At 55.7% G+C, this 24,189-nt stretch overlaps 6 protein-coding genes across 8 annotated transcripts; all 6 read left to right on the plus strand.

Moving 5' to 3' along the window:
* Positions 1 to 237: 237 nt before the first annotated feature.
* On the plus strand, positions 238 to 5,217 carry ABB37_02478 (hypothetical protein; the record flags this gene model as incomplete). The annotated part of the gene is made up of 1 exon (XM_015799476.1): positions 238 to 5,217. The coding sequence occupies exon 1, from the start codon at positions 2,371 to 2,373 to the stop codon at positions 5,215 to 5,217; it is 2,847 nt and encodes a 948-aa protein (XP_015661078.1). The 5' UTR covers positions 238 to 2,370.
* A 3,590-nt stretch (positions 5,218 to 8,807) lies between these two features.
* ABB37_02479 (putative sarcoplasmic reticulum glycoprotein putativesarcalumenin precursor) lies at positions 8,808 to 10,793 on the plus strand (the record flags this gene model as incomplete). Its single annotated transcript, XM_015799477.1, has 1 exon — positions 8,808 to 10,793. Exon 1 carries the CDS (start codon positions 9,000 to 9,002, stop codon positions 10,791 to 10,793), a length of 1,794 nt encoding a protein of 597 aa, XP_015661079.1. The 5' UTR covers positions 8,808 to 8,999.
* Positions 10,794 to 11,465: 672 nt separating this feature from the next.
* ABB37_02480 (hypothetical protein) lies at positions 11,466 to 16,348 on the plus strand (the record flags this gene model as incomplete). The annotated part of the gene is made up of 1 exon (XM_015799478.1): positions 11,466 to 16,348. Exon 1 carries the CDS (start codon positions 11,993 to 11,995, stop codon positions 16,346 to 16,348), a length of 4,356 nt encoding a protein of 1,451 aa, XP_015661080.1. The 5' UTR covers positions 11,466 to 11,992.
* A 503-nt stretch (positions 16,349 to 16,851) lies between these two features.
* ABB37_02481 (putative mitochondrial RNA binding protein) lies at positions 16,852 to 18,152 on the plus strand (the record flags this gene model as incomplete). Of its 3 annotated transcripts, none has more annotated exons than XM_015799479.1 (1): positions 16,852 to 18,152. In XM_015799479.1, exon 1 carries the CDS (start codon positions 17,178 to 17,180, stop codon positions 18,150 to 18,152), a length of 975 nt encoding a protein of 324 aa, XP_015661081.1. In that variant the 5' UTR covers positions 16,852 to 17,177. The 3 variants fall into 3 exon arrangements, with proteins under 3 accessions (XP_015661081.1, XP_015661082.1, XP_015661083.1); XM_015799480.1 differs by having other exon boundaries at positions 16,860 to 18,152; XM_015799481.1 differs by having other exon boundaries at positions 17,143 to 18,152.
* A 1,990-nt stretch (positions 18,153 to 20,142) lies between these two features.
* Positions 20,143 to 21,508, plus strand: ABB37_02482 (RNA binding protein; the record flags this gene model as incomplete). Its single annotated transcript, XM_015799482.1, has 1 exon — positions 20,143 to 21,508. The coding sequence occupies exon 1, from the start codon at positions 20,345 to 20,347 to the stop codon at positions 21,506 to 21,508; it is 1,164 nt and encodes a 387-aa protein (XP_015661084.1). The 5' UTR covers positions 20,143 to 20,344.
* Positions 21,509 to 22,475: 967 nt separating this feature from the next.
* On the plus strand, positions 22,476 to 23,571 carry ABB37_02483 (putative membrane protein; the record flags this gene model as incomplete). The annotated part of the gene is made up of 1 exon (XM_015799483.1): positions 22,476 to 23,571. Exon 1 carries the CDS (start codon positions 22,798 to 22,800, stop codon positions 23,569 to 23,571), a length of 774 nt encoding a protein of 257 aa, XP_015661085.1. The 5' UTR covers positions 22,476 to 22,797.
* Between the last annotated feature and the right edge of the window lie 618 nt (positions 23,572 to 24,189).

The raw sequence follows: 24,189 nt of genomic DNA on the forward strand, positions 1-24,189 counted from the left end.
AAACCTTCCTGCTCCTTGCCATTCATCGGTGATCCGCATCGTTGTTCTTTTACCTTCCCTGCTGCAATCTTTACCGGACGTTGCAAGGAACGCATCTGATCATATTCGGCTAAAGAAGTAAAAGCTTGCCAACGTGTCTACCGTTCTTCGTGTGGAAGCAACTGCGACAAAAGCACATACTTCTTTTTCCTTGGTCTCCTCCCTCTTCCCTCTTTCCCCTTAAAAAAAAAACTTAAAAGAAATCTGAACGCCTTCACTACGTGCATTTTCATCGACTGCTGTGCCTCACACAACTCAGGGCAGTCGCAATTCGGAGTCCAATATACAATCAAAAGAAACACAGAGCGTTTCTATCAAAGCTTCTTGGCCGCAATAAACGTTCCCAGATCCGCATCTCTACCAACGATTAAGGAAGACAAACAGAACGGTGTTGTGCAGCTGCAGAGATACTGGGGGACGAAGAACCCCGTACAGACTGCTTGCCTTTAATTTTGTTGCGCTTCTATTTGGTTTACCACTGTTCTCGCCAGTGTGATAATTCTATTTTGCTTTTCTTTTCGTTCCCACTTTTGACTTGCGGTGGAACCTGTTTCTCGTGTGTGTGTGTCTTCTATTGTTTTCCATCTGTGCAGTGGCCGTTTAATTGGAGTGTCTTTTTTCTTGGCGTCCGTGGTATAGGCACTCTTTCACCACCGCATCTGACTGCTTCTCCTCCTGGCTCCCTGGCGTCTCACGCACACGTACTCACGCGACACAGATAGTTTGGTTACCGAAGAAAGAAAAGCACGCACAAGCACAATCTAGTAGGGTGGTACAGCTGTCCCTGGCCCAGGAAAGAACGTTGGTGCAATTCCGTTGAGATATCAACAAGTCGTGCTTGGAAGACACGTCTTGGTTCCCTCTCGACAAAGCTTTTACTGCTCTTCCACCGTAAACAGTATTTCCCTTTTTTTTTCGTTCGATCTTTTGTATTCAACCTGCGTCCTTCTGTCTCGAACGTATTTACCTGAAAAGCATTCGCTGTGCCTTTACATATATATACCCGTACTGTATGTGGATGCGCGGGGGCTCTCTATTGTGCGGAACTTGAGACAATTGTCTCTCTCTCTTTTGTAGGCTTCTCTGTTTTTGTGAGCGCGTCTGTTATCAAGGTAGGGTAATTGAGTTCAGACTCCTTCATTTATTTTTGATTAATACTCTTCGTCTCCTAAAGCTTTTGGCTTTTCGTTAGCTTTCTTCTACATCGTCTTCACGTCTCTGGTGATACAGCTCGCGTTCTTCAGAAGGTAGCAGCTCTTTGATAGACTACAAACCCTTCTTTTATCTGATCTCTTTCGCACCTTCTTTTCGATCTTCTGGTAGAGCTTTTTCGCCTTTCTCTTTTCATTTCCTTATCTTCTGCGGACTTCCCCCCCCCTTCTCTTTTGTCGAGCTCATAATACTTGCCGCTTTGGACGCAAGTAGCTTCCGCGTTTCGCTTTTGTCTCTTTCTTTTTAACTATCGGCGGTTTTGTTGCTTATGTTGGTTAGTGTGCCTTTGCGCCGTACGCAGCCGCAGCGTTGACACGTCTGTTCTTTTTTTTTTCTTCTTTCCTTTTCCCCCGGTTGTCTTAGAATACCCGTGTGTCGCTTGTCCTGCTGGCCGTAATCGCCGCCTTCCATTCACCTTCAACACCCATTGCACGCAGACGAAGGGAGCGCGTCGCAAGGTGCTTTTTTGAAAAGGGAAAAAATAATAATCACTAGTTGCGAAGACAGGCGAAGGCGGAGCAGAGACTTCCTGCCGTAAAAGTGAGGCGCATTTTGCAGCGCGATAAGCCTGTCAGCCGCTTTTCTTTCCCTCTTTTGCTTCACTACCGATACTACCAATTCATTTCATTTTTTCTTCCCCGGCTGGTCTCCTCACCTCTGCTGCGCCTCAGCTACTCAGCTTTTGTTATTGCACACCCGAAGCGGACCTGCATCAAAAAAGAAGAATAATCCTCTTTCAACTTCAAAAAAAAACTCGTACGCCGCCCTCGCACGGTGCTAACGAGCAGTGAAATATATACCCGCCTGAAAAGGAGACATTGGCGACAGCAGAAAGAAGGAAAGAGGAATCGCGGAATAAGTGCAGTGCTTCTCCTCTCTTTAGCTGCTCCTCCCCCCTCCATCAGCAAGAACATTTTTCTGTTTTTCCTTCTGTGCTTTCTTCGCGCGTTCCATTTTTTGTTTTGTTTCTGTTTCCTTTGAAGAAGTTATATACGCTGGTGTTGCTTTTTGTGTTTTTCTTATCTTCGGCGATTTATCTTCTAGCAGCGTTGACGAAGACGCGTGGCGTACGCAAACGCGTTTGGTGAGCGTCCTGCACTGTTGCTACCCTTCTGTGTAATGGAGACTAACCGAGTGTCTCCAGCCAAATGGGTGAGCCGACGGACCCTCGATAGCCAGGCCCACAATCGCGACCACAGCGCTGGCATGCAACCCACACGCGGCCAAACTCCGCAGGGCAACATCGACAACGCTAACACAAGTAATAATTGTAACATGGACCGGCGCAAGTACGGAAACACAGACGCCGCCGCGTCCAGCGCGGCCAACACGCGTTGTGGTGGCGGTGGTGGGAACGGCGGCAGCGGAGCCTATCGCACCAGCTCCGGCAACCGGTTTGGCACCTCCAACTCCAGCAGCAGCGCCAACGGGACGTGGAGCAGTATCACCTCCAACCCGGCTAGCAGCATCAACAAACTCAACCACCACGGCATGGGGTACGCCGCGAGCACACTCAACTCGCACCCGCCTCACAACCCCGGCAGCCACCACCACAACGGCGGCAACGGCAGCGGCAACGGCGGCCGTCGTGCGTACGGCAACGGCGGCAGCGGAGGCTACGGCGAAGCTGCCGAGGCAACGATGCCGCCACCACCGCGGAGCGTGCAGATGAGTCAGGGCACCTTGGTGTCGCATTCCTCCGCCACCGCCCGCGACCTCATCCCGCAGCCCCGCCACGCCAGAGGGAACAGCAACACCGCAGGCAACGCGCCGAGGCCGATGGACAACCCCGCCAACTCCGGCGCACTCGACACGACCACCGGGACACGGCGTTGGGCGTCCTCGACGTCCACTCCGACGCCGCGAAGCGGGCACGGCAATCTCGCTGCTGTCGCTGCCATCGCCCATCACGACCCGCACGCCAACATGGCTGCGCTGCGGACGTCGCCGTCTTCGCCGTTTACCACGGTGTCGAGCGCGGACGCACGAAGCCCTCCCGCCCTGCCGCTTCCGCCGCCCGCTTCGGCTGACGTGGCGGTCCTTGGTGAGGGGGGCGCTGTGCGTCGACCGGGCAGCAACCTAAGTGCCAACACTAGCAGCAATGCGATGCCGCTCCCTCCTACTGTACCGCCGTCACTGAACAGCGCCGCGTTGGCCACACAATCGTACTCCACCGGCGGCAACATCGCCAAGCCGGCGCTGGCGTCGCCCCTCGATGCCCTCCACATCAGCGAGCACCTCATCTTCGACACCCGCGACTTCGACGAGCCGGCGGCCATCCAACCCTCGGAGATCGAAGCGCTGCTCGGGCAGGTGGAGCGCAGCACTGCGGCTGCCGCGAAGGCGCCGAAGGAGGCGTCCATGGGCGGCTCGCTGCGGGAGCGTCGCTCCGTGGCCGACTGGGGCATCGAGGAGGCGATCAAGTCGGTGCTGCCCGGCATGGACGAGGACGACAACTCTGACGACATGCAGGGCCCCAACGTTCTCACCGGCAGCACAGCGGCCATCTCCGGCAACTGGCACACCTCCGGCGAGCCGGACGCGCAACAGGCGGTTGGTGCCGGTTTGGTGGCCGATTTCCCGACCTCGTTTGCCGCCTCCTTCTCGGAACCCGTCAGTGCCGTGCTCGGCTCGCCCTTCTCCGGAGAACCGGCGCCCAACACGATGGACAACTTGAGCCGCGCATTCAGCACCGCGGTGCGGGTCGACTCCTCCTCCTTCACCACCTCCCCTGCGACGACGACGGCGGCCACCCCGCTGCATCTTCCGCAGTATACGAGCCCGGACGAAGTCATCACGATGCCGCCCTCCCTCCGCGAGGTGTCCGCGCCACCCAGTGCCTTCAGCCCTCAGCTGCACTCCTCCTCGCCCGCCCACGCGCCGGCGGGAGCTGCGGCATCCCTGCACAAGGAGCCGGTGGCGGCGAGGGCGGAGACGACGCACGACGGCGCCAGCGCGACCGCCGATCTCCTCTCCTTCTTCGCGCAGGCCCCACCGGCGGTCACGTCTCCGTGGCTGTCCGCCGGGACGGGCGAGGGAGGCGCCGGCGCCGCGGCAGGCGTCGATCTCACCGTCCCCAAGGCCCCGAGCGGCGGCGGCGCTGAGAAGCCGGCGGAGACGCGACCCTCTCGCCTGCAGTCGATAATGATGAAGAACGGCAGCATCGACAGCAGCTTCGGTCTCACCGCGTCCATCAGCGCTAGCACCCCCTCCGTGCCCCCCACCCGCCAATCCACCGTCACCACGTCGGCCACGAATTCACCGTCGCTGCGGAAGGAGGCGTCGACGCCGTTGTCGACGACCCGCGCGCAGGCGTACACGAGTGGCGGCGCCCGTCCCCAGCGCCCGTCGCTCTCCGCGCCGCTCGTGAACCGCCAGACCATCATGCAGATCTTCCGCGAAACGCCACAGTCGCTGCAGCGGAAGGAGCGGATGGTGTACAACCGCGAGCACAGCCCGCAGGCGCTCTGCAAGGACCCGCACTGGCCGCCGCGGAACAACATCGAGGCAGAGGACATGCTGCGCGCCCGCAGTGCCTCGAAGTTGCAGCGCCACCTCACCATCGTCTGCTTCTCGCGTCAAAACGTCGCCGGGGTGCAGGAGCTGTTCGACACGTGGGCGAAGAACGGAATCCCGGCGCCGGACATGGGCTTTGGCGCCTACTACTACTACGTGAAGGAGAAGAGCGAGAAGCTGCTGTGCATGAAGCACAACGGGCGCGGCCCCTCGCCGGGGCACGGCTATGGCCGCTGCGACTTCGAGAGCCGCCGCCCCTATAGCACGTGCCGCTACGAACACGTGTGCCTCTTCTGCCGCTCGAAGGAGCACGGCTGGTTTGAGGAAGGTAAATGCGATGGGTATCAGCAGCTGCTGGCCGAGATGGAGAAGCTCGGCGTCGTCGAGGAGGACGTGGTAGTGTTGCTGAATGCGCTGGAGAAGAACGTGAAGCCGGCACCGCTTCGCTGAGGTCGCGACCCTTGTTGGCTCTTCAGCCATTGAAATCGATGGTCTGGAGAGTACGACGTACCTCCTCGTCTCACTTTCTCACGTACTCGCCCCCCTCCCTCCCCCTCCCTGCATGTTTACATGACGTGGGGAAAAGGAGAGCGATGGTGAGAGGAGGTAAAAAAACAACAACAACAACACCGTTGCGTGCTTTCATTCTTGTACGACCGATTGAAGATCTCCCCCCCTTCTTTTCTCCCCGTCGCTAATAAAATTTTCCGTTGACTGGTAGAGCTGTTCTACTGTCTTTTTGTTTTGTTGTGAGTGCTGCTGTCTTGTTGCACACTTTATTAGCCGCTTGCGTGGCGCGTAGTCCTCCCTATTTTTTCTTTATGTTTGATTCGTTATACACTTCGCCGTCCTCGTATTGCCTTCAGATTGGTTTTGCCTGTCTTGTCACAAAGCTGCCTTTCTCTTTTCTTTCCTCTAAAAAAAAAACCTTTCTTTCTTTACTCGTCAGCATCGTGTTCCTCTATCTTCCTTTTCTTTGTTCTTTTTTCGTCTTTCATTGTTTCTCGCTTCACTTTCCGCCGTTCAACTTCTGAAGAGCGCGCGTCTGCTTTCGGCACGTTCCGCTAATTCTCCTTTTTCATGTTTTCACTTCCGTCTTTTAATTCCCTTCGTTGTATTATTGTTATCATGTTTCTCTCGTTGGTGGTTTGTAGTTGTCGTTACTGTGCTGGTCGCAAGGATAAGCGCACTTAATACTGACCGTGCGTGGAAGCATCTCTTTTTTTTGGGGTTTCTTTCGCTGCGAACTTCAAAGGCTTTTTACACTTTACTTTCTTTTTGTTTTCCTGCCGCGGTGGGGATGCTCCAATGGGTAATGCGCACCGTATATGTTTGACCACTGTCTCAGCACAGTGACGTAGCCAGTGCGCACGAAAAGGAAATGTACGAGAGTAATGGGCCTTCCCCGTGAAGGCCAAACTGCAGCTGAATCGGTTTCACATCTTTCTTCTGCTCTGCGTATTTTCTAGTTCTTCGTAGGCGTCTTCCTCTCTCTACACAATGCCGCACATGCTTCGCTACAGCATGCCGGTCGTGGACTCTAATTGGGCAGATAAGCACTCGTAACTGCAGGAGCGGTTTTGTGTTTTGCTTTTGCAAGCCATGCGTGCGCACCCATTACCCCATTTGCCAAAGCGTACTCCGCTACATATTGTCTCTTTTCTCTGTTCTCTTCTCCAGTTTTGTTTGTCTTTTTAAAAAGATATTTGTTCATTCTGTTTTCGTTTTGTCAGCTTTTTCTTTTACCTTTGCTACAATGCTCCTTATGGTTTCAATTTACCTGTTCAATTTCCTTCTTTTCGTTTTTCCTTTTCTGTTGCTCTCTGTTGTGGTGACTGCTTGTCTCGGGGCCTTTAATTCTCAAGCTCCTCCTCGTTTTATGTCTCACTACTCCTTCAACCTACATAAATAAACTCCATGCAAGCATTTTCCTGGTATTGAGTCCATCGTTGAACCTACGCACTTCTGCTTTTTGATGTACAAGAAATATGTATCTCGGTCTATATATAATTGCGCCCGCCTGTCGACGCATTTGCGTACATTTATTTTTCCCTTTCCTTTTGTTTTCGCCTTTGGCCTCGTCTGATTGGAAAGCCCGGCAGGTTTGTTTTCCTCCCTCTGTGTTTTTGTTTGTTGGTTTTTACGTTGCCGCGCACGGGGATCGCCGATTTACGGCTGTTGCCCGCATTTCGCTTTTGGTGCTGCGCGTCCACGCGGAAGTTGTGGTCGTTGTTTTTCTACTTTCCGCTTTTCTGTCTTGCAGCTCATGAATTGCGTCGCCGTGTTGTCTGCTTTCGTGTGTGTGGGTGCGTGTGTGTGCTTTCCGCGCTCTTTGTGGCAGTGGTTTTGCTCGACGTTGTCGTCATAGCGGGAACTCTCAAGTACGAACACCCAACGATGGCATCTTTTTTCCTTTGGTTGATTTTTATTTGCGTCTGACGTCGATGTTGTTCGCGATCTAGCAGACTCTCCACGAAAGTAAATCGAGAGGAGGTGGAAGTGAGCACCACACGGGTTATATGTTGTTGCTTTGAGAAGAAGAAATCACAGCTGCGTGTTCGAGCACATTGATTTGGGTGGGTACAAACGTTTTTTTTTTGTATGTTTGACGACAACTTCGGTGCTTTCGGTCTTTTTCTTTTCAATCGGTTGCTGTGTTGTGGCTGCGTATAAGCCTGTTCTCGAGTATCGATACGTTGATCCAACGTACACCTGTGCTCTTTTGGGCTCACCTCGATTCCTCAGATAAATATATGTTCTTTCATGCTCTCCATTTCATTTGATGCCGCTCTTTTTTTTTTTGGCGTTTGTTTTATTACTACTCTCTTTTTCCTTTGGTGCTACTCTTTGTCCTGCTGTTTTGGATGGCGTGGCGGCAACGAAATTTTAATATGGCGACAGCTTGAGATGTAGTGTGGACAGAGCCGAAACTACCAGTCTCTTGCTTGTCTACGTCTTTGGAGACTTTCTTTACCTCTCTCACATATCAGCACACAATAACTCGAGTTTTTTCTTCCTTCTTATCTTGTGTGTACATCTGCTTTCTATGCGCGTCTGATGAGCGTGGGAGGAGGTGGCTGCTGTTTCTTCCCCTTTGTACGTGGCGCTTCTGTTTTCTGTGTTTTCATCATTACGCGGTGTTGTCGTCGTGGGTCGCGACTTTTCTTCCTTTCTTCATTTCATGGCTGTTTGGCAGTTTTGCCAGCTCTTTACACTGTTATACCCCGCTCTTCTTTCGTCCTTGCTATTTAAGGCTCCTCTTTTTTTTCCCCTCTCTGTTTCATGACGACGCATTTTATTGTTGCTGTCGGCGGCGATGAAGAGAGAAGCGGATTCCTTTTTCCTGGCTTCCTTCTTTTGCACTTCAACAAATTTCTTCTTGGGCGTACGTTGCTTTAGCACCTTTCCTGTGCGTTTGTTTCTCTTGCGTTACTTCGGGTTTTTTCTTTTCTACTCTGTGATTTACTGTTCTATGCGTTTCATGGTGCGACGGCGTGAGAGAAAGACTCACGACGTCCACGTCCACAACAAACACAACAAAGAGATAAAAGCCCACGGCTTGCATGCAACGCAGAGGGCGATTTTTGTTCGCGAGACGAAACAAGACTTCGCCGTACGTCACGTGGGCGGCACCAATGATGGCCATCACAGCTCGAAAGGGCAACTACCGCCTGGGAAGAGGACTATCACAGGTGTGTTAAGTGGAAGGGCGTCTGCAATGAACTCAGCCAGGGAGCAGGAAGAAGAGAGAGACGGTGAACCGTTTTGGTTTTGCGTTCTCTCCGCACCCACGTGCATCGTCAAATGATGCGGCTTGAAAGAAGAACCAAAAAGAAAACCACCGGGCTCTCCAACTCTCTCACGGCTGCGGAAATTCATGTACTGCCCTCGCGGTCGCCGCTCCACTTTCGGTTTGACGCTGATGTTCTCTCTTTTTTTTTTGTATCTGACCTACATCACCACTGTCACCACTTTCTCGCCCTTTTCTTTGTTTTGTTCCCGCTGGTGTCCTTCATTCGCACGGCAACCTGCTGCACCACAGAGGTGCCGCTGCTGTCACACATCCCTTCCGACAGTCTTTGATCGCAGGCAATGAAAGGACACAGTCGAGGCTTTTGTCGTTGTGTTCTTCCTCTATTTCTTTCCCCTCTTTCCTCCGCTGTGTTTTTGTCGCATAACCCGTTCCTTTCCATTTTTTCCCTTTACTGTTTTGTGTGTTGAAGGTTACTCCGATGGCAGCAAACGCGACGCAGCCTACTGCAGGCCCTCCGCGTCTCCGTGGGACGGAGAGTGGCGGCGATGTCCCCGGCAGCATGGAAGTCCTTATCAAGAAGCTGCACCCCCTCTACACAGAGCGTGTGCAGCCGCTCGAGGCGATGTACAAGTTCGACGTCTTCCGCCCCAGCTGGTACGAGGAGACCATCTTAAATCAGCGGCCCTTCGTCACCCTCTTTGGGCCGTGGTCCGCTGGCAAGACGACCTTTATCAACTATCTCTTGCAAAATAATTATCTGTGGACGGGCCCGCAGCCAACCACGGCGGAGTTCACCGTCGTGATGTACGGCAAAGAGGCGGGCCCAATTGACGGCCAGGCGCTGGCCAATTCGAAGGAGCTGCCGTTCAAAGGGCTTCTTGAGTTTGGGGAGTCGTTTGTGGGCAACCTGAAAGGTTTCCAGGCCCCACACCCGCTGCTGGAGCGCGTGACGCTCATCGATACGCCTGGCGTGCTGGAGAGCACACAGGAAATACATAAGCGCAAGTACGACTACGTCAAAGTGTGCCGTTGGTTTGCGGAGAGGAGCGATTTGATGTTTGTCCTGTTCGACCCTAGCAAGCTGGACGCCGGGGCGGAGCTTCGTCAGCTTTTCAAGACGTCCTTCAAAGGGCTCGAGAGTCGCGTCCGCATCGTGTTGAATAAGGCGGACTCCATCTCGACGCAGGAGCTGATGCGGGTGTACGGCAGCCTTTTTTGGAATCTGTCCAACTTTATCGACACCACGGAGCCGCCGCGCGTGTACGTGGGCAGTTTCTGGGACCAGCCCTACAACCCCGAGTCCTTCCGTCTTCTGTTCGCCGAGGAGAAGGTGGACCTGTTGCAGGAGTTACTCGAGGTGATACCGCAGCAGGCCAAGGACAAGAAAGTCGCTTCGCTGATTCGCCGAGCAAAAGAGGTGCTGGTACACGTGCTCATCATTGGTGGAATCCGGCAAGACCTCCCAGCTCTCTTTTTCAAGGCCAAGGCGAAGAAGAAGGCGTTAGCGGAGCTGCCGAAGCGGTACGAGTTGATCGGCTCGCGCTATAAGATGAACCACCGCGACTTTCCCCCAGTCGAGGCCTACCGAACGTTTTTGGAGCGCTTCGATGTGGAGAAGTTTCCTGAGCTACAGAAGGTGGAGAAGTCCGGCCATATCAAACGCATCCAAGAGCTCATTGACACCATTCTACCATCCATGCTGCGCCCGGTGGGCAACACGACCGCCGCCAACCCTTTCGACGCGGAGGAGCGTTCCGCGCTACTGGCGGTGTACAAGGACTCCATCCGCTCTCAGTACAGCGGGGCAGCCGGCATTCAGGGCAGCACTGACATCGTGGCGTCCACGGTGCGCAAGGGGGTCGCGGAGGCGTCCTCTTCGCCCCTATGTCCCCCACCGCCCTCCTCTCCGTCCCCTGCAGCGGCGGACGCCTCGGCTGAGCAGCAGCAAATGTGGCGGCAAATGATGGGCATGATGCAGCAGATGATGCAGTCCTCGGCGCCGCCGGCGTCGGGTGGGCAGCAAGGCGGGGGCAGCGCGCTGCCCGCTACAGTCATGGCACGGCCTGCGCAGCCTGCTCCACCGATGCCGGCAGCCGGCGAGTCTTCAGCGCCGCCCACGCCGTACGCGTTTGAGTCGGACAATGAAAACGATGGAGGACCGCCGACGGTGGCACCTGCGACGATGGTGCCGCCGTCGCAGCAGTCAGCAGGTGTTCCTTCGCCGGTGCGGAATACCTGGATCAGCGCAGATTGCTCAAAGCCACTGCAGTGAAGCGCGCACTAAACCAGCCAAAAAAGAGACACCCGGTTTTTGTTGTTGTTTCGCCTCCTGCAGTTCTTTTTCCTTTTTATGCGATCGCTGCTTCTTTTAGTATTTCGGAATTGATTGTTAGAACTCCTGCGAATGAGGTGCCAGTTCTCCTTGACGTGTGTGTGTGTGTGTGTGTGTGTGTGTGTGTGTTGTGATGCCGCACGTATCCCAGTGTGCATCGGTGATGATGGTGTGTTCCGCTATCGGGTTGACGTCTGCGATTACCGCGACTGTGCTTCCACGTGTTTATTTGCCCGTTGCTCGGCATTGTCTTGCGTTCTGTGTGCTTTGTATTCGCGTCCAGCAACGCATCGAGATGTATGTCTCGGAGTCGACGATGTGTGTCGAGAGGAGGAGTTGTGCTGTGGACGCTGCAATAATTGCCTGTGAATCAACAAAAGTGCAACGAAGAAGGTGCGTTCTACCGACGGTGGATTGATGTGTGACGGCTTTGGTGTGTTTTTGCGTTTGGCGGGAGAGGTGCCGGATGAAGTTCTTGCTGCCGAAAGTAAGAGTGCTGCTTTTCTGCCTCACTCCTGACCTGACCACAGAGAACGTTTCGCTGCGTTTTCTATTTGCTGCCCCTCTCTTCTCCTTCTCCGCTATCTTTTTTCATGTATCACTTCCTATTGCAGACAATTCAAATGCTGTCGCGTTGCGAGACAGTTACCCTTCCGCTGCTAAAACACCCGTCCACATACACGCACGCACATGCGTTCGCCTTTCCGAATTTCACAGACGCTAAGCTCATCCTTCTTTTTTGCTCTTTCCACCGAAATCTTCTCTCTTCACCACGTCCGTTGCTTCCCGCACCGACAACCCTTCTTGTCTTTCCTTCTCAGAAGCTCCTCTTCCCCTACACGGTTGCTTTCCAGAGCTGACCCACTGCGCTGTCCACGCAGTTGCCTGGTCTGTGCGCGGCGTTGAGCCTTTTACTTTCGTGGTTCGTGTCTCCGTGCTGCCCACCTGTGCGGCACACATATCTTCCGTTTGTGGTGACTCAGCGCGGAGATGGCCAGCACGCACACACGCATTCGCCCCACTTCCTTCTCAACGGTGCGAAGTCGCTCCTTCTTCAATTTCCCTCCGTGTTGTCGCAGGAGGCGGCGACGCGTGTAGCAAACAGAGAAAGGGAAATAACGCCGAAGAAAGAGTTTCCCATGTCAACAGACCGTCCTTCGAAACTACACGCGCCGCTGGCCGACGCATCCGCTGCGTGCGAGCTGCCGAGTGACTCGGAGCTACTGGATCAGCTGGACATCGATGCAGAGCTCGCCAACTTTTCGCAGGATCCCTTCCACGGTGACACCACCATCGCTTCCGCCTCCACTGCTCCATTCAAACCCGCAAATGTGCAACAGAACGGCAGCACTCTGTTCACCCCCACCCCACCGCGTTCTTTTCTCATCGGTGGATCTCTCTTCGAGCTCCGTCCCGCTTCTCTGCCGCACCTACCTCGCCTTCCCCGTCGCTGCGGCTCGCCCGTCGTGTCCACTGTCGCCTCCGCCGTTTTCTGTCCCTTCACGCATCAGTTCGTCTCCCTGTCCTCCCCTCACTGGGACCATCTGCACAGTGCTGGCTTCGGTGTGAGTCCTGACAGGCACGGCACCTCTCGCGTGCAGCTACGCGATGTGGCGAGGCTGCGCGGGTACGCGCGCTCACTGCAGGCCTGCAGCAACGCTGACGCAGAGAGGAGGGCAGACACGGGCGTGCCGTCGGCTGCGCTCGTGCGTCGAGAACAGCTGTTTCGCTCGTGGCGGTGGAGCTCATCGCTGCAGCACACCTTAGGGACAGTGTTGAGTGTGGCACCGCTAAACAGCCTGCAGGCGTTGAAGGCGGCGGTGGAGCGGGAGTTGCTGACGAAGCACAACTACGACGCCGCTCGCGTCATCAAAGCTGCAGCGGAGAGCGCGCGAGAGGTGGCGGCGGACGGCGATCCTCCGTGGCGCACGCGGTGGAAAGACCTCCAGTGCCCGGTGTTAGAAGTTGATGGGGGAGCGTCGTTGCTTGCGGAGGGCAATGAGGCGAGGGCTGTAATACGGTGGGCGGACGACCCGCATTCAACGGCAAGCGAGTCGCTGCCAGTTGAAGGCTGCGCCGGACAACGACCGCCATGTGCCGCCTCTGTGTGTTCGTCGTCTGTTCTTCCTGCTTGGACCCGACGTTACACTGAGCGGCGCTGCTTACCGCTGCTCGGTTTACCCGCCGACGTCCGCGCCGCGTTACTTGAAATTCCCTTTGCTGGCGAAGTGGACGCGCCACCGTTGATGCCGCCGGTGTGCGCCGCGGTGTTGACACGGCTTGCGCAGGAGTTGGCGGAGGTGAGGCGAGAAGGACTTCACAGCGCGCGTCCAAAGCTGTACTACTGCCCGCTGGCGCACGGCGTGGATTACAACGGTGTGTTGGACCTGCGTGCGTTTCAAGTGGCGCTGCGCGACGACAGCACGAGCGAACACACGCCACGGGCGGTGCTGACGTCGCTCTCAGAGGGGCGTGCACACGCAGCGGAGGCGACGCCGGTGCTCTCGCTCGGTATGGAGAGCCTTGACGGTTCGGGTGACGATGATGACGGCCCCGCCGCAGCGCCGCCGCTGCGTGTGGTTGTGTTCGACAACGCCCACCTGCTCTCCAAGCGTGCCATCAGTCGCCTGCTGGATCAGTGGACTCGCAACGGCTCCGCGGCGCAGCGGCATCGCGAGCTCCGTGCGGCGCAGGGTTACAAGCTACAGCAATCAGGTAGTGCTGGCGGCGCGGAGGGAGCGCGGCGCATCACGACAACCTCGTCGCGTCATTGGCAGACATTAATGGGTTCGCAAGTGCCAGTTGGTTCCGCGCTGCCAAGTCTGCGCACCCTGGCCCCACCCTTTGGAGATGTGCAGGCTGTGTTTCTCAGCTATCGGCCGCAGGAGGCGGGCGAGAAGTTCTCTGCGAAGAGCTCAACAACGGTGCTCCACGACGCACCCCGGCAATCGGGGCCACAGCACAAAGAGAGCGACAATTCGGTCTTCTCTGTGAGCGTGTGCCCTGAGCCCCGCTCAGACCTGCTGTACGTGGAGGAGTCTCTCGCGGCCGCGCTGCTGCGTGTGTCCGCGCTGTGTCGTCTGCGCCTCAGCGCCCCGCAGAGGAAGGAACTGCTGGAGGGCGTAGTGCGGTGTGCGCTGGGCTGTGCCGGCGACGATGTGCCTTGCGTGAAGCGCGTGTCAAAGCGGCTGCCCTCCGGCAAAACCGTGGCGGAGTCACTGCAGTTTCGCCTCGGCACCCCCAGAGGCCAGGCGCTGCTGTACGAGGCCTGTGAGGCGGTACTGGCACTGCTCTCGCCGCTCGATGCCTTTCTGGAGGGCGCCGGCAGCGACGGCATGTGCCAAGCCGATCAGACGGTGCGTGTCTTGACGACGTACCCCACGCTGACCACGCTGCGCTTGCGCCACGTGCTGCTGAGCGTGTACCACCTGCGTGTAACGCAATTGGCAACGGCTACCGCTCCTGCTTCAACAGAGGCAGGCGCGGAAGTGCCGAAAGGCGACACGGCGGCCAGTGCACACAAAGGTTCTGCGAAGCAACCGCGCGTGTCTTTTCTGACTTCCAAGCAAGCCGCCTACGCCCGTGAAGCGCAGGAGCAACAGCAGCTGTTGAGGCGGGCCCGCGTCCGTGCAGCGACTGTCGCGGCATCCTCGTCGTGTTCCTCCCTGTTGCCTTCGTTTGCACGGCCTCTTCTTTTCTCCCAGACCTACTCCTTGTACCCGGAGCCACCGGTGCTGCTGGGTCGCTGGTGGACCGCCACGCTTCTCTTTTGCACCCCCACACTGGCGGACGTCGTGTCTCTGCGATCGTTTTTGCTTGACAGCCTGCGGAGGAGGCGTCACCCTCTCTCGGCTCACAAGCATCGTCGTCATCATCACTGTTCCGCGTTCGATATGCAGCGAGATGGCGATGCTGTGTCAGAGGGGGAACTCGCGGAACTTCGCCGAATGGAGGTGGAGGACGTCGACGTTTTCCACACCGACATCGGCGCCAACGCACCGCGGTGCCGTGCGAACTACCGCGTGTTTGGTGTGCGGGCGCTGGCGCGCTTTGCAGCCCCGACGGCGGTGGAGCCGCGATGCTGGGGTGCCACCAATCGCACTGCCGCAATGGCCTGGGCCGTGAGGGAGTTGGAGCAGCAGCTCCAGCGCTGCTTAAAACGGTGCGCCTCCAAAGCTGTATTGTTTCCACTGTGGACCTATCGAGGAGCGGGGCGGTCTGCTGAGGACGCCGACGCCGCTGCTTCTGCCTCTTCCAACGCTCCCGAGATCGCGACGCAGGGCGACCGCTCGCCAACGGGCCAGCACTCTTGTAGTCAGAGCAGCGGTGGCCGCGGACTGGGCGGTCCAGCGGCCGCTTTCCCCTCCTTCCAGTACGCGACGCTGCCGTGCTCCCCTCCCCGCCATTTTCCTGATTTCAACACCGTGAGGGAGTGGCACACGTTGTGGATCCCCGCCCTGGTGGAGCGCCGCCTCTTCACCCTTGCCGTGGCGCAAAAACCGTCCATGGTGCTCACGGTGGGTGCCCGTGTCGTGCTGCAGGAGGCTGTGCGCGTGCCTGGCAAAGGGAGTGGTGGGGGAGGCCAAGACTCCTCCTCCTCTTCCCTCACCACGGACTCCTACCCTCGAGGCTGCGTGTGCCGCGTCGTTGGGTTTGTGACGGTGGAGAAGCTCTTTGCGGAGGACACAGCGTCACCGCCGTCTTCGCTCCCCCCCTCGATCCAACGACAGGTGGAGGGGTGGACATCGGCCGAGCGGCTGCAGGTGCGTCGCTACGTGGAGCAGCAACGAGGTGCTTCGGCCCTGCCGCTATTGACGTGCGTGTGGAACACATGTCCGCACCGCAGCGACGAGGCTTTCCTGCTGACTCCTCGGCCGTCTCTCATTGGCGGCTATCGGTCTACACACTATTATGGACTGCCTGTGCTGCACCTTCCTGTTTGCGTGCTCATCGGCGACTCTCACGGCTGTCAGCGGGCACACACGGGACGCGTAAACCGCCGCGCCCACCGCACAGAAGGGTCCACACCGTCTCCCTCGCCTTTGCCGACCTCCCTGCGTAGACCAAGCGGAAGTTCAAGGACTTTTCTCACCTCTACGTCTCCCAAGATTTCGTTCGACTTCGTCCTCACGGATGTGTTTCACCCCTACCATGCTGATTTGTCAAACAGCATGTCCGCCTTGTGTCTCACGCACGCTGAGCGGGCAACTGCCCACCGCCTTCTATTTACGCTCATGACGCACAGAAGCTCGTCCCAGGGCGGTCCTCCCGACGCTGTTGCCTCGCAGACGGAGGCGACCGCGCCGATCAAGGATCGGCCATCGCACTCGCCGGTGTCGTTCATGGAGGACGTTCTGTTCTACGATTCCGCAGAGTTGTCTCCTCAAAACGCAGTGAACGCCGCCGATACAGCTGCCACGTCCAGCACTGAACCGATCAAGTGTCCTCTGGTGACGGAGTTGGCGCTCTACGCACGTGTGCGATCGTTGGAATAGCTGGGCATGTGATGGGAAGAGGAAGCGTTGCAGCGTGCCCTCCGAGGGTGTTCCCTTTCCAGCCTCCTTTTTCGCTTTGTTCCCCCTTTTCCCGCTGCTACTGATGGTTTTTTTTTTTCCTGATTCAGAAAAGCCGCGTCAGAGCCGTACAAACGAACAACAGCAAACATTTTTCCTTTTGAATGCGTGGTAATGTGCAATAGAGCACCGCCACAGGCGTCCGTTCTCCACAATTGCGTGCACGTCGGTGTGCTTGCAGTGAAGAAACGTGAAGCGAGCGCACAGTTTACTTGACTACGGTGTTTGAATGCGTCGGATGTCGTATCGGTTTCGCACTGGGCTTTCTTACGTGCGTGCAGCGTTGTCTCTCGCGCAACCACCACCACCGCCACAACAATGATGGAATCGCTTTCTGTCCCTTTCCTTTTCTCCTTCACGTCCATTTCTTCTCTCACCTCTTACGTACGCCGCTGCGAACGCACTCGAAAACGCGTTGTTTTGATAGTCTTGTAGTAGGAAATAGTATTATTTCTAATTTAGTTAGCGCTAGGGGATTCCTTAGTGTAGTGATTCACAGACACACGGACACACATTGGGTGTAAGGGAGTAAACATAAATATATATATATATATATATTTACGTCATACCTTCATTTCACATACAAAGACTCCTTTCTTGTCGAAATCGCCGCTGTTTTCATTCCCTGCTCACGTTTTGCTGGTTCCGCCCTCCTCTCTTTCCCTTTCTCTCTCTCTCTCGCCGACTCGCTTCACTTTCGCATATTTGCCACAAAAAGGAAACATCGACCTGACTCTCCTTTTCCGATCCAATGAAGTCCAACACGGAAGCCGGTGGGGCTCTGTTCGGCTACAACGGCGGCTACGACGGTGGGGTGATGCAGCCAGGAATGAACTCGGTGGAGTACCCGCAGATGGTCTTCAACAACACGCGCGACCGCGTCCTCGGCTTTAACCAGAGTCTGCAGATGTACGAGCAGCAGATGACCCCGGCGCTGGAGGAGCTGCAGCAACTGATGCAGGAAGCCAACGCCCTGCGAGCGCAGTACGAGGAGGCACTCGCGGAAAAGCAGTCGATCGAGCTGCTCGCCACGCGGGCGGAGAAGCGGGTGCAGGAGGTGAAGGAGATTGTGGACCGCTACGTCGGCGTGAAGGACGCGGTGGTGGCCAGCGACGGCTTCACCTACGAGCGCGAGACCATCTCCTCCTACATCGACGGCTGCAAGGAGGCGGGTGGCACGCCGACGTCCTACCAGACGGAGAAGCCGCTCACCTCCCTGCTCATCCCCAATCGCTCCCTCAAGACCCTCGTCGACCGCCTCGTCACGCTGCAGAAGGCGGAGCTGACGTCGAGCCCGGCAGCGACCGACGGCGTGCCAGCGCACCCGAAGCCGATCGCGACGGGTCGCTCCAACGCGGCCGGCGGCAACACGAACGACAGCGCCCCCCGCCGCAACGTGCACGGCAGCAAGGAAAGCGCCGGCGCGGTGGAACTCAACGCGAAGGGCGAGCGCGTGCACCCCTGCATCCGCGTCTACGGCTACTGCAACTACAATGAGAGCTGCGCCTACGCCAAGTACCCGTACGATGCGTGCCTCTCGAACCTCAAGAACAAGTGCCGTTTCAAGAATCAGTGCCACGAGCGCCACGTCGAATTTCGCGGCCCACTGGACGACTACGGGAACCCGATTGCGGCGAGCCAGGGCGCGAACAACCACCACAACCACCACCACCACGAGAAGAACGCGTTGGCTGAGGCCGCAGAGGACTCTGCTGTGAGGACGTAAAACGCAGTGCCATTTCTTTTCCGCCTCCCTTCCGCTCACGTGTTTGTTGCCAAGAGGGGCATACGAGGGCAGCGGAGGCAACGCCGAGCCAAAGAGGCGCTAACAATCGGGCAAAGAGAAGAAAACACAGCTTCCTTTCTTGTTGTCGTGTTGAGGTCCTCCTCTTTGTATTGGGGGGTATACCTTTTTGTTCGCTTTGTGTCTGTTACGTGCCTGTGTGCACATGTGGACTTTTCTCTTTCTCTTCTGTTTTTCTTTTTGGTTCCGTCTCTTAAGTTGAAGCCAATGCTTCTTTTTGCGGTGCTGATGGCGGTTGGGCGTGGGGTATACGCTTGGTGACAATGCGCTTTACATGTATGTCCTTGTGGGTGGCAAGTGAGCACTTCGTTCTTTCTGGTTTTGCTCCTTGCTGCCCTCCGCTTTCATTTGTTGGTGTAAGCGGGACAAGTGCCTCTAAAGGTGTATTTTTTCCTTTCCGCGTTACTGCGATTACATTTTTTGCTTTTATTTTTTCTGTCCCCGCCGTTGTGCCGTGAACGTATCTGTGTGAGAACGGCGTTTTTTTTTTCCTTCTCTCTCTCTCTTCCTCTTTCTCGTTATGAGCGTATTGCTGTCTTTGTATTCTACTCCACAAACCTTTTTTTTCGCCTCCTTTCCGGTTTCCTTTGCGCCTTTCTCTTTTTTTCGACCTCGTGTACTTTACTCTGTTTGATGGGCGAGTGTCTTTCGCCGTGCACGCGCGTGCGTGATTGTTGTTGTCGTGTTTTCTTCTTTGCGGGCTCTGTGCGCTTCGGCGGCAACGCTGCGCCGATTGAAGGTACTCTTGTTCACACTTTTTTTCCTTCTTGGTTCGCTTGATGTGCCTGGTTTGGTACCAAGTGTTTTGTGTGTCGGTCTCTCACCGCCGTTTTGTTTTTACATTTCAATCCGTTTCTTTATTGCTGGTTTCTTTTCACCTCCATGCGAGTTTTATTTATTTATTTTGCCTACTCTCCCTCCCCCCATCATCATCACCTTATCATTGCACAAGTACTGTCACAGTCGTTGTGGTGGTTGTGCTGTAAAGGCTCGAGCAAACGCCTCAGCGACCCCCCCCCCCCCCCCACGAAGCACAATCGTTTCTCGATACTCTAGAGCTCTGTTTTTAGAGCTCAAGGGAAGATCGAAGAGGGCTATACACTGGATGGCGAGGCAATCGCGCGGGAAAAGGCGGGTGGGCGATAGCAAAGGCAGAACTCGACGGAGATCAGATTCCGCCGACTATTCTTCTGTGTTGAAGAGACTGAACGAAGGAAACAGAATGGAGAAGACAAAGCCAACAATAATTTAAAGCGTTTTGTTTTTTTGTTCTACGTCAACTGTTGTCTTTGATTTTTATCTTCTACATTTGTTTTCCGTTTTCTACGGAATCGACGGTGCCGAGTGCGCACCGTGGCGTCGTTAACGCAACCAAAACGTCAAGGAAAAGGCTGCAATTCCAACTTAAAAAAAGAACCCACACGGTAATACAGAGGAGCGTTTTACGCGGCTGCTCTTCCACGGTCGTCTGTTTGCGGTTGGGGGGGGGGGGCGGGTTTTGTGGCGCCACAGTGAACTGATTGGGAAACGGTTTCTTTTTTGTTGTTCCAGAAGCAACTTTCAATTGGAAACAGAAGCCATGCAGCTTAGCCAACGGAAAGCACGCTTTTCTTTGCCTCAACAACTGTGTTGCTCGCACGGTGTTGTGTGAAGAAAACACGGCAACGTATGCTTCTAAAAGAGTTGTGTTGTTGTGATGTGTTGATCAAGACAACTCTTACTCCGTTTTTTTCACCATGTTTTTACACGTCAATGTTTCTCATTAAAACCACTTTTCAACCACTAACTCCTTCGTCTCCCTGCTTGCTCGTCTCTCCTTTATTTTCCCTTTCCTCATGCGGGTCCATCCACGGACATTGTGTGCTGTGTTGTCACTGCAACGACTAACACCTCTTCCACATACCGCCGCCGTAGCTGCGAAATAGTCACTCTGCTGAAGCGCAAGTCTTTCTTTAGTGTTTTTTTTTTTCTTAGGTGTTGTTGTCGACAGGACGCACATCTCGCGTTGCCATCTACACGCCGAACTTATAGTTTCCGATAGCTATCTTCTCTCACAGAAACGCCGATCTTCTAGCATTTTTATCTCTCTTTGCATCCCTTTTTTTTTCGCAAAAATGAATGTGATGTCCCCGCCGTTTTATGGGAAGGGCTACTCCGCCCAAAATCCCCTGCTGCTGTGGGAGGTGACGCAGGAGCTGCAGGACGACATGCGCGATCAGAGCGACGACCTGCGCCGCCTCCTCGACACCGCCGGTTCCCTCCAGGGCGTGATGGAGAGTACACGCGACATGTACAACACCGTCCTCAAGGAGCGCGACGAGGCCTACCGCCGTCTGCAGGATGCCGACTCGAAGCTGCAGCAGGTGGAGCACGTGGTGCGGCGCTATGCCGAGGTGAAAGACCCGGTGGTGGCCAGCGACGGCTACACATACGAGCGCACCGAGCTGACTCGCTACCTCAGCGACTGCAAGAAGTCGAACAGCAAGGCCTACTCCCAGCAGACCAAGGAGGAGTTGACGGAGGTGATGGTCGACAACGTGTCGTTGCGTCGCCTCGCGGAGCTGCTGAAGGGCGTGCACACGGTCGAAGTACCGCAGCTGTCCAAACGCGTCCCGCTGTCCAACGGCGGCGGCAGCAACGACGGGCGGCGCATGCGCTCGCGCTGGACGGACGAGGATCCATCTATGGGCGGCATGGCGCACGCGGAGATGGGCGCCGGCACTGCAGGTCCGATTGGTGGGGCAGGAGGCCGTGCAGGCAATGGGATGGCGATGAACGCCAGCCACGGTGGGCGCCGCTTTGACCACGCCGGCAAGTTCAACAAGACTGGAGCGAACACGGAGAGCAAGGGTGGGCTGCACCCCTGCATCCGCGTCTACGGCTTCTGCAACTTCGAGGACGACTGCACCTTCGCCAACTACCCCTACGAGGCCTGCCTGAATCATATTAAGGGTAAGTGCCGCTTTGGCTCTACCTGCAAGGAGCTGCACGTCGACCCGCGCGATCCGGCCTACCAAAACCCACGCAGCTTTGCGAACCACCAGCACCACCACGGCAACAGCAACGCAAACAGCGCTGGTGCTGCGGCGGCACAGACCGAGTCGAGCTCGCAGAAGTCCGAGGCGGTGAAGTCTGCGGAGCCGGTGGAAAAGACTTCTGCTGAGGACGCGGCCGCGGCGGAGCGGACAGCGAAGAAGGAGGAGAGCAACAGCAAGAAAGAGGAAGCGACTTGCGCTGCGCCTGCCACCACTGACAACGCCAAGTCGAAGGATGAATAAAGCAAGAATGGGGCGAGCAACAAAGTCATTCTCCGCGAATATACTTCGCACTCTCTCTCTGAATTGGTAGTCCTCACGCTTACCGCCTGCCTGTTGGATGTGCTGTTTTTGTCATCACAGCGCGGCGTGTGTGTGTGTGGGAGGAATGGGGAGTGGTGCCACATACCACTGCTGATGGCGCTGTAGCGTTGCTTCGGCATTAATCGCGCTGGCTGGTTGTCGGCTGCTCATTTTCGTGGTGTCGTTCTCAAAGCCGTTTTTCTGTTGCCGGAACGCACGTTTAGACTCGACATTCATGTTTTTCTTTTCTTTTCGTTTTTCGTACCGTTGTTGGCGACTGCCGTCTGTCATCCCTCTGTGTCGTTATGAGCGGGGAGTTTGCGAAGAGGAAGACGAGTGAGCGGGAGAGAGGCGCTCGGGACGTCAGTGTGGTCGGTGGCCGTTGTTGTTATATCTGTTTCTCAAGATGTGGGAGAGACTGTCCTCTTCTGTGCAAACGCCGCCTCACGCTCCTTCACTAATGATGCCGGCTCGTGCAAGTCAAGAAAAAAAGAAGAAGGAATGGAGGGGGTGGTTTCTTTTACCCTTCAGAGGTCATTAAAGCTAAAAAAAGAAACATGTAAGGGAGAGCTTCTTTGTGCTCGTCCTCTTGTAGTCGTGGGAGGGAGGACAACACCGGTGTCCGTGGCGGCGCGTGGTTTCCGATGCGTGCACGAGCCTTTTTGCCTCGCATTGCGGAGCTTTACGCGTCGCTCCGTAGTCTTCTCGATTTGCGCCTTTTCCTTCCGTGTGCGGTGTTCTTCCCAGCTTCTTCGTGTCGCGCTGGCCGATGCAGCGAAATCCCCCTTTTCTCCTACCCGCATGCGATTTCACCACCTTTCTTGGCTGATTTCTCCCATTTGCGTTTTTTTTTTGTTTGTGCGTGCGTGCTCTTCGTCTTTTCCTTCTCTGGTGTTTGCCACCCCAAAGGCTGTTCATCATAACGCACCAGTAACTGCGCGTAGCAACACCCACCCGCTCATCGTTCTGCACCCTCGCAAACCGCCAGCCTGTGCCCTCTCTTCGTGTGTGTTCTCCAACCGTTGGGAGCTAACCCGAGAAGAATAAGAAGACAGCTTCGACAGCCACTCTCATGGTGGCCTCGCTTGCTTCATCTTTTGTTGCTTCTGTTGTTTTACGTGGTGCCCTGCAGTTACAACGTGCCTGAACTCGGAATTCGTAGTCATCCTCCCCACAGAGGCCTTTCGTCATTCAAAACAGAGGAAAAGAGAGATCAGTGCGCTTTCAAGATGGAGTTCGCCAAGTCTTCTAGCCTCTGGGACGGCTTCCTGTCCTCGCTGTCGATGATTATCGTGAGTGAGATCGGAGACAAGACGTTCTTCATTGCCTGCCTGATGGCGATGCGCCACCCACGCCTAACGGTGTACCTCGGCGCCATCTCCGCGTTAGCTGCCATGACGGTGCTCTCCGCGCTGATGGGCGTCGTCGTGCCGACGCTGCTCTCCGTCTACCTGACGCAGATGCTGGCCGCGGTTCTCTTCCTCGTCTTTGGCGGCAAAATACTCTACGATGAGCTCGTGCGCAAAAAGGCGGAGGATGAGGAGAGCGAGGACGAGATGGCCGAGGCGGCTGCGGCGCTGCGCCGGCGTGACCCGAGCGACCCGGCGGAGACCGGCAGCGTTGGCTCGTCCGTCTACGCGAGCGCGCCTGCCCGTCGCTGGCGGAGGCTTTTGAACCCCGTCATGGTGGAAGCCTTCACGCTCACCTTTGTTGCGGAGTGGGGCGATCGCAGTCAGTTGGCAACCATTGCGCTGGCGGCTGCGAAGAACCCCTACGCGGTGACGGTCGGTGGTGTGCTTGGCCACGCCATATGCACCGGCGGCGCGGTGCTGTGTGGCAACCTAATTGCGCAGCGTGTGTCCATGAAGACGGTGAACGTGGTGGGCGGCTTGCTCTTTATCTTCTTTGGTGCGGCGACGTTGTACGAGCTGCTCACGCGGCAGCACGACATTGAGAAAACGCACAAAATCCCCGCGTCGAATGCGCCAGCCAAGTTTTTCTGAGAAAGTTGAGTAATATTAATCATGGTGAGCTAATCAACGCGACATCGAGTGTTTTCTTTTGAATTGCCACTCCTTTTACTCTTAGCATTGTTTCGTCGTGTGCGTTTGTTTTGTTTCTCCCCTATTTAGCCTCTCATCATCGCCATTCCTAGTGCTCACATCCTCTCTTTACCACTTATTGTTTTGTGTTCCTCGTTCCCTTGTTCCTTTACGCATATATATGTTTTTTTCCTTTTACATGTATCTTCATTTGTTTCTAAACGAATTTTCATCTTTGACGAGCACCACTCATTTGCGGAAGGAGAAGACGAAAGGATCAATCAACGTGAGCGATTCCATGAAATGCTGTACATTATCGTGCGTTGTTGCTTATCTAGCTTCTCTCTCCTCCCGATGGCTCCTCGTCTGAAGAGGATGCGTTCGTTACCTTCCCTTCTTCTTTCTGTTCGCTGTGCTTCCCTTTGGGAAAAAGAAATTTGGGGAAGGGAAGAGGGCGATGAAACAAATGTAGGCTGTCTTGTGTGGGCTTCACAAGTAAATACACAGCACGAAATAACAATTCTACGGTTTAGTACATCTGCGCTCGCGCACTGACACGCACACGCGGACACAGTCAAT

This window comes from Leptomonas pyrrhocoris (genome assembly GCF_001293395.1).
Source record: "Leptomonas pyrrhocoris isolate H10 chromosome Unknown, whole genome shotgun sequence".
Lineage (NCBI taxonomy): Eukaryota > Euglenozoa > Kinetoplastea > Trypanosomatida > Trypanosomatidae > Leptomonas > Leptomonas pyrrhocoris.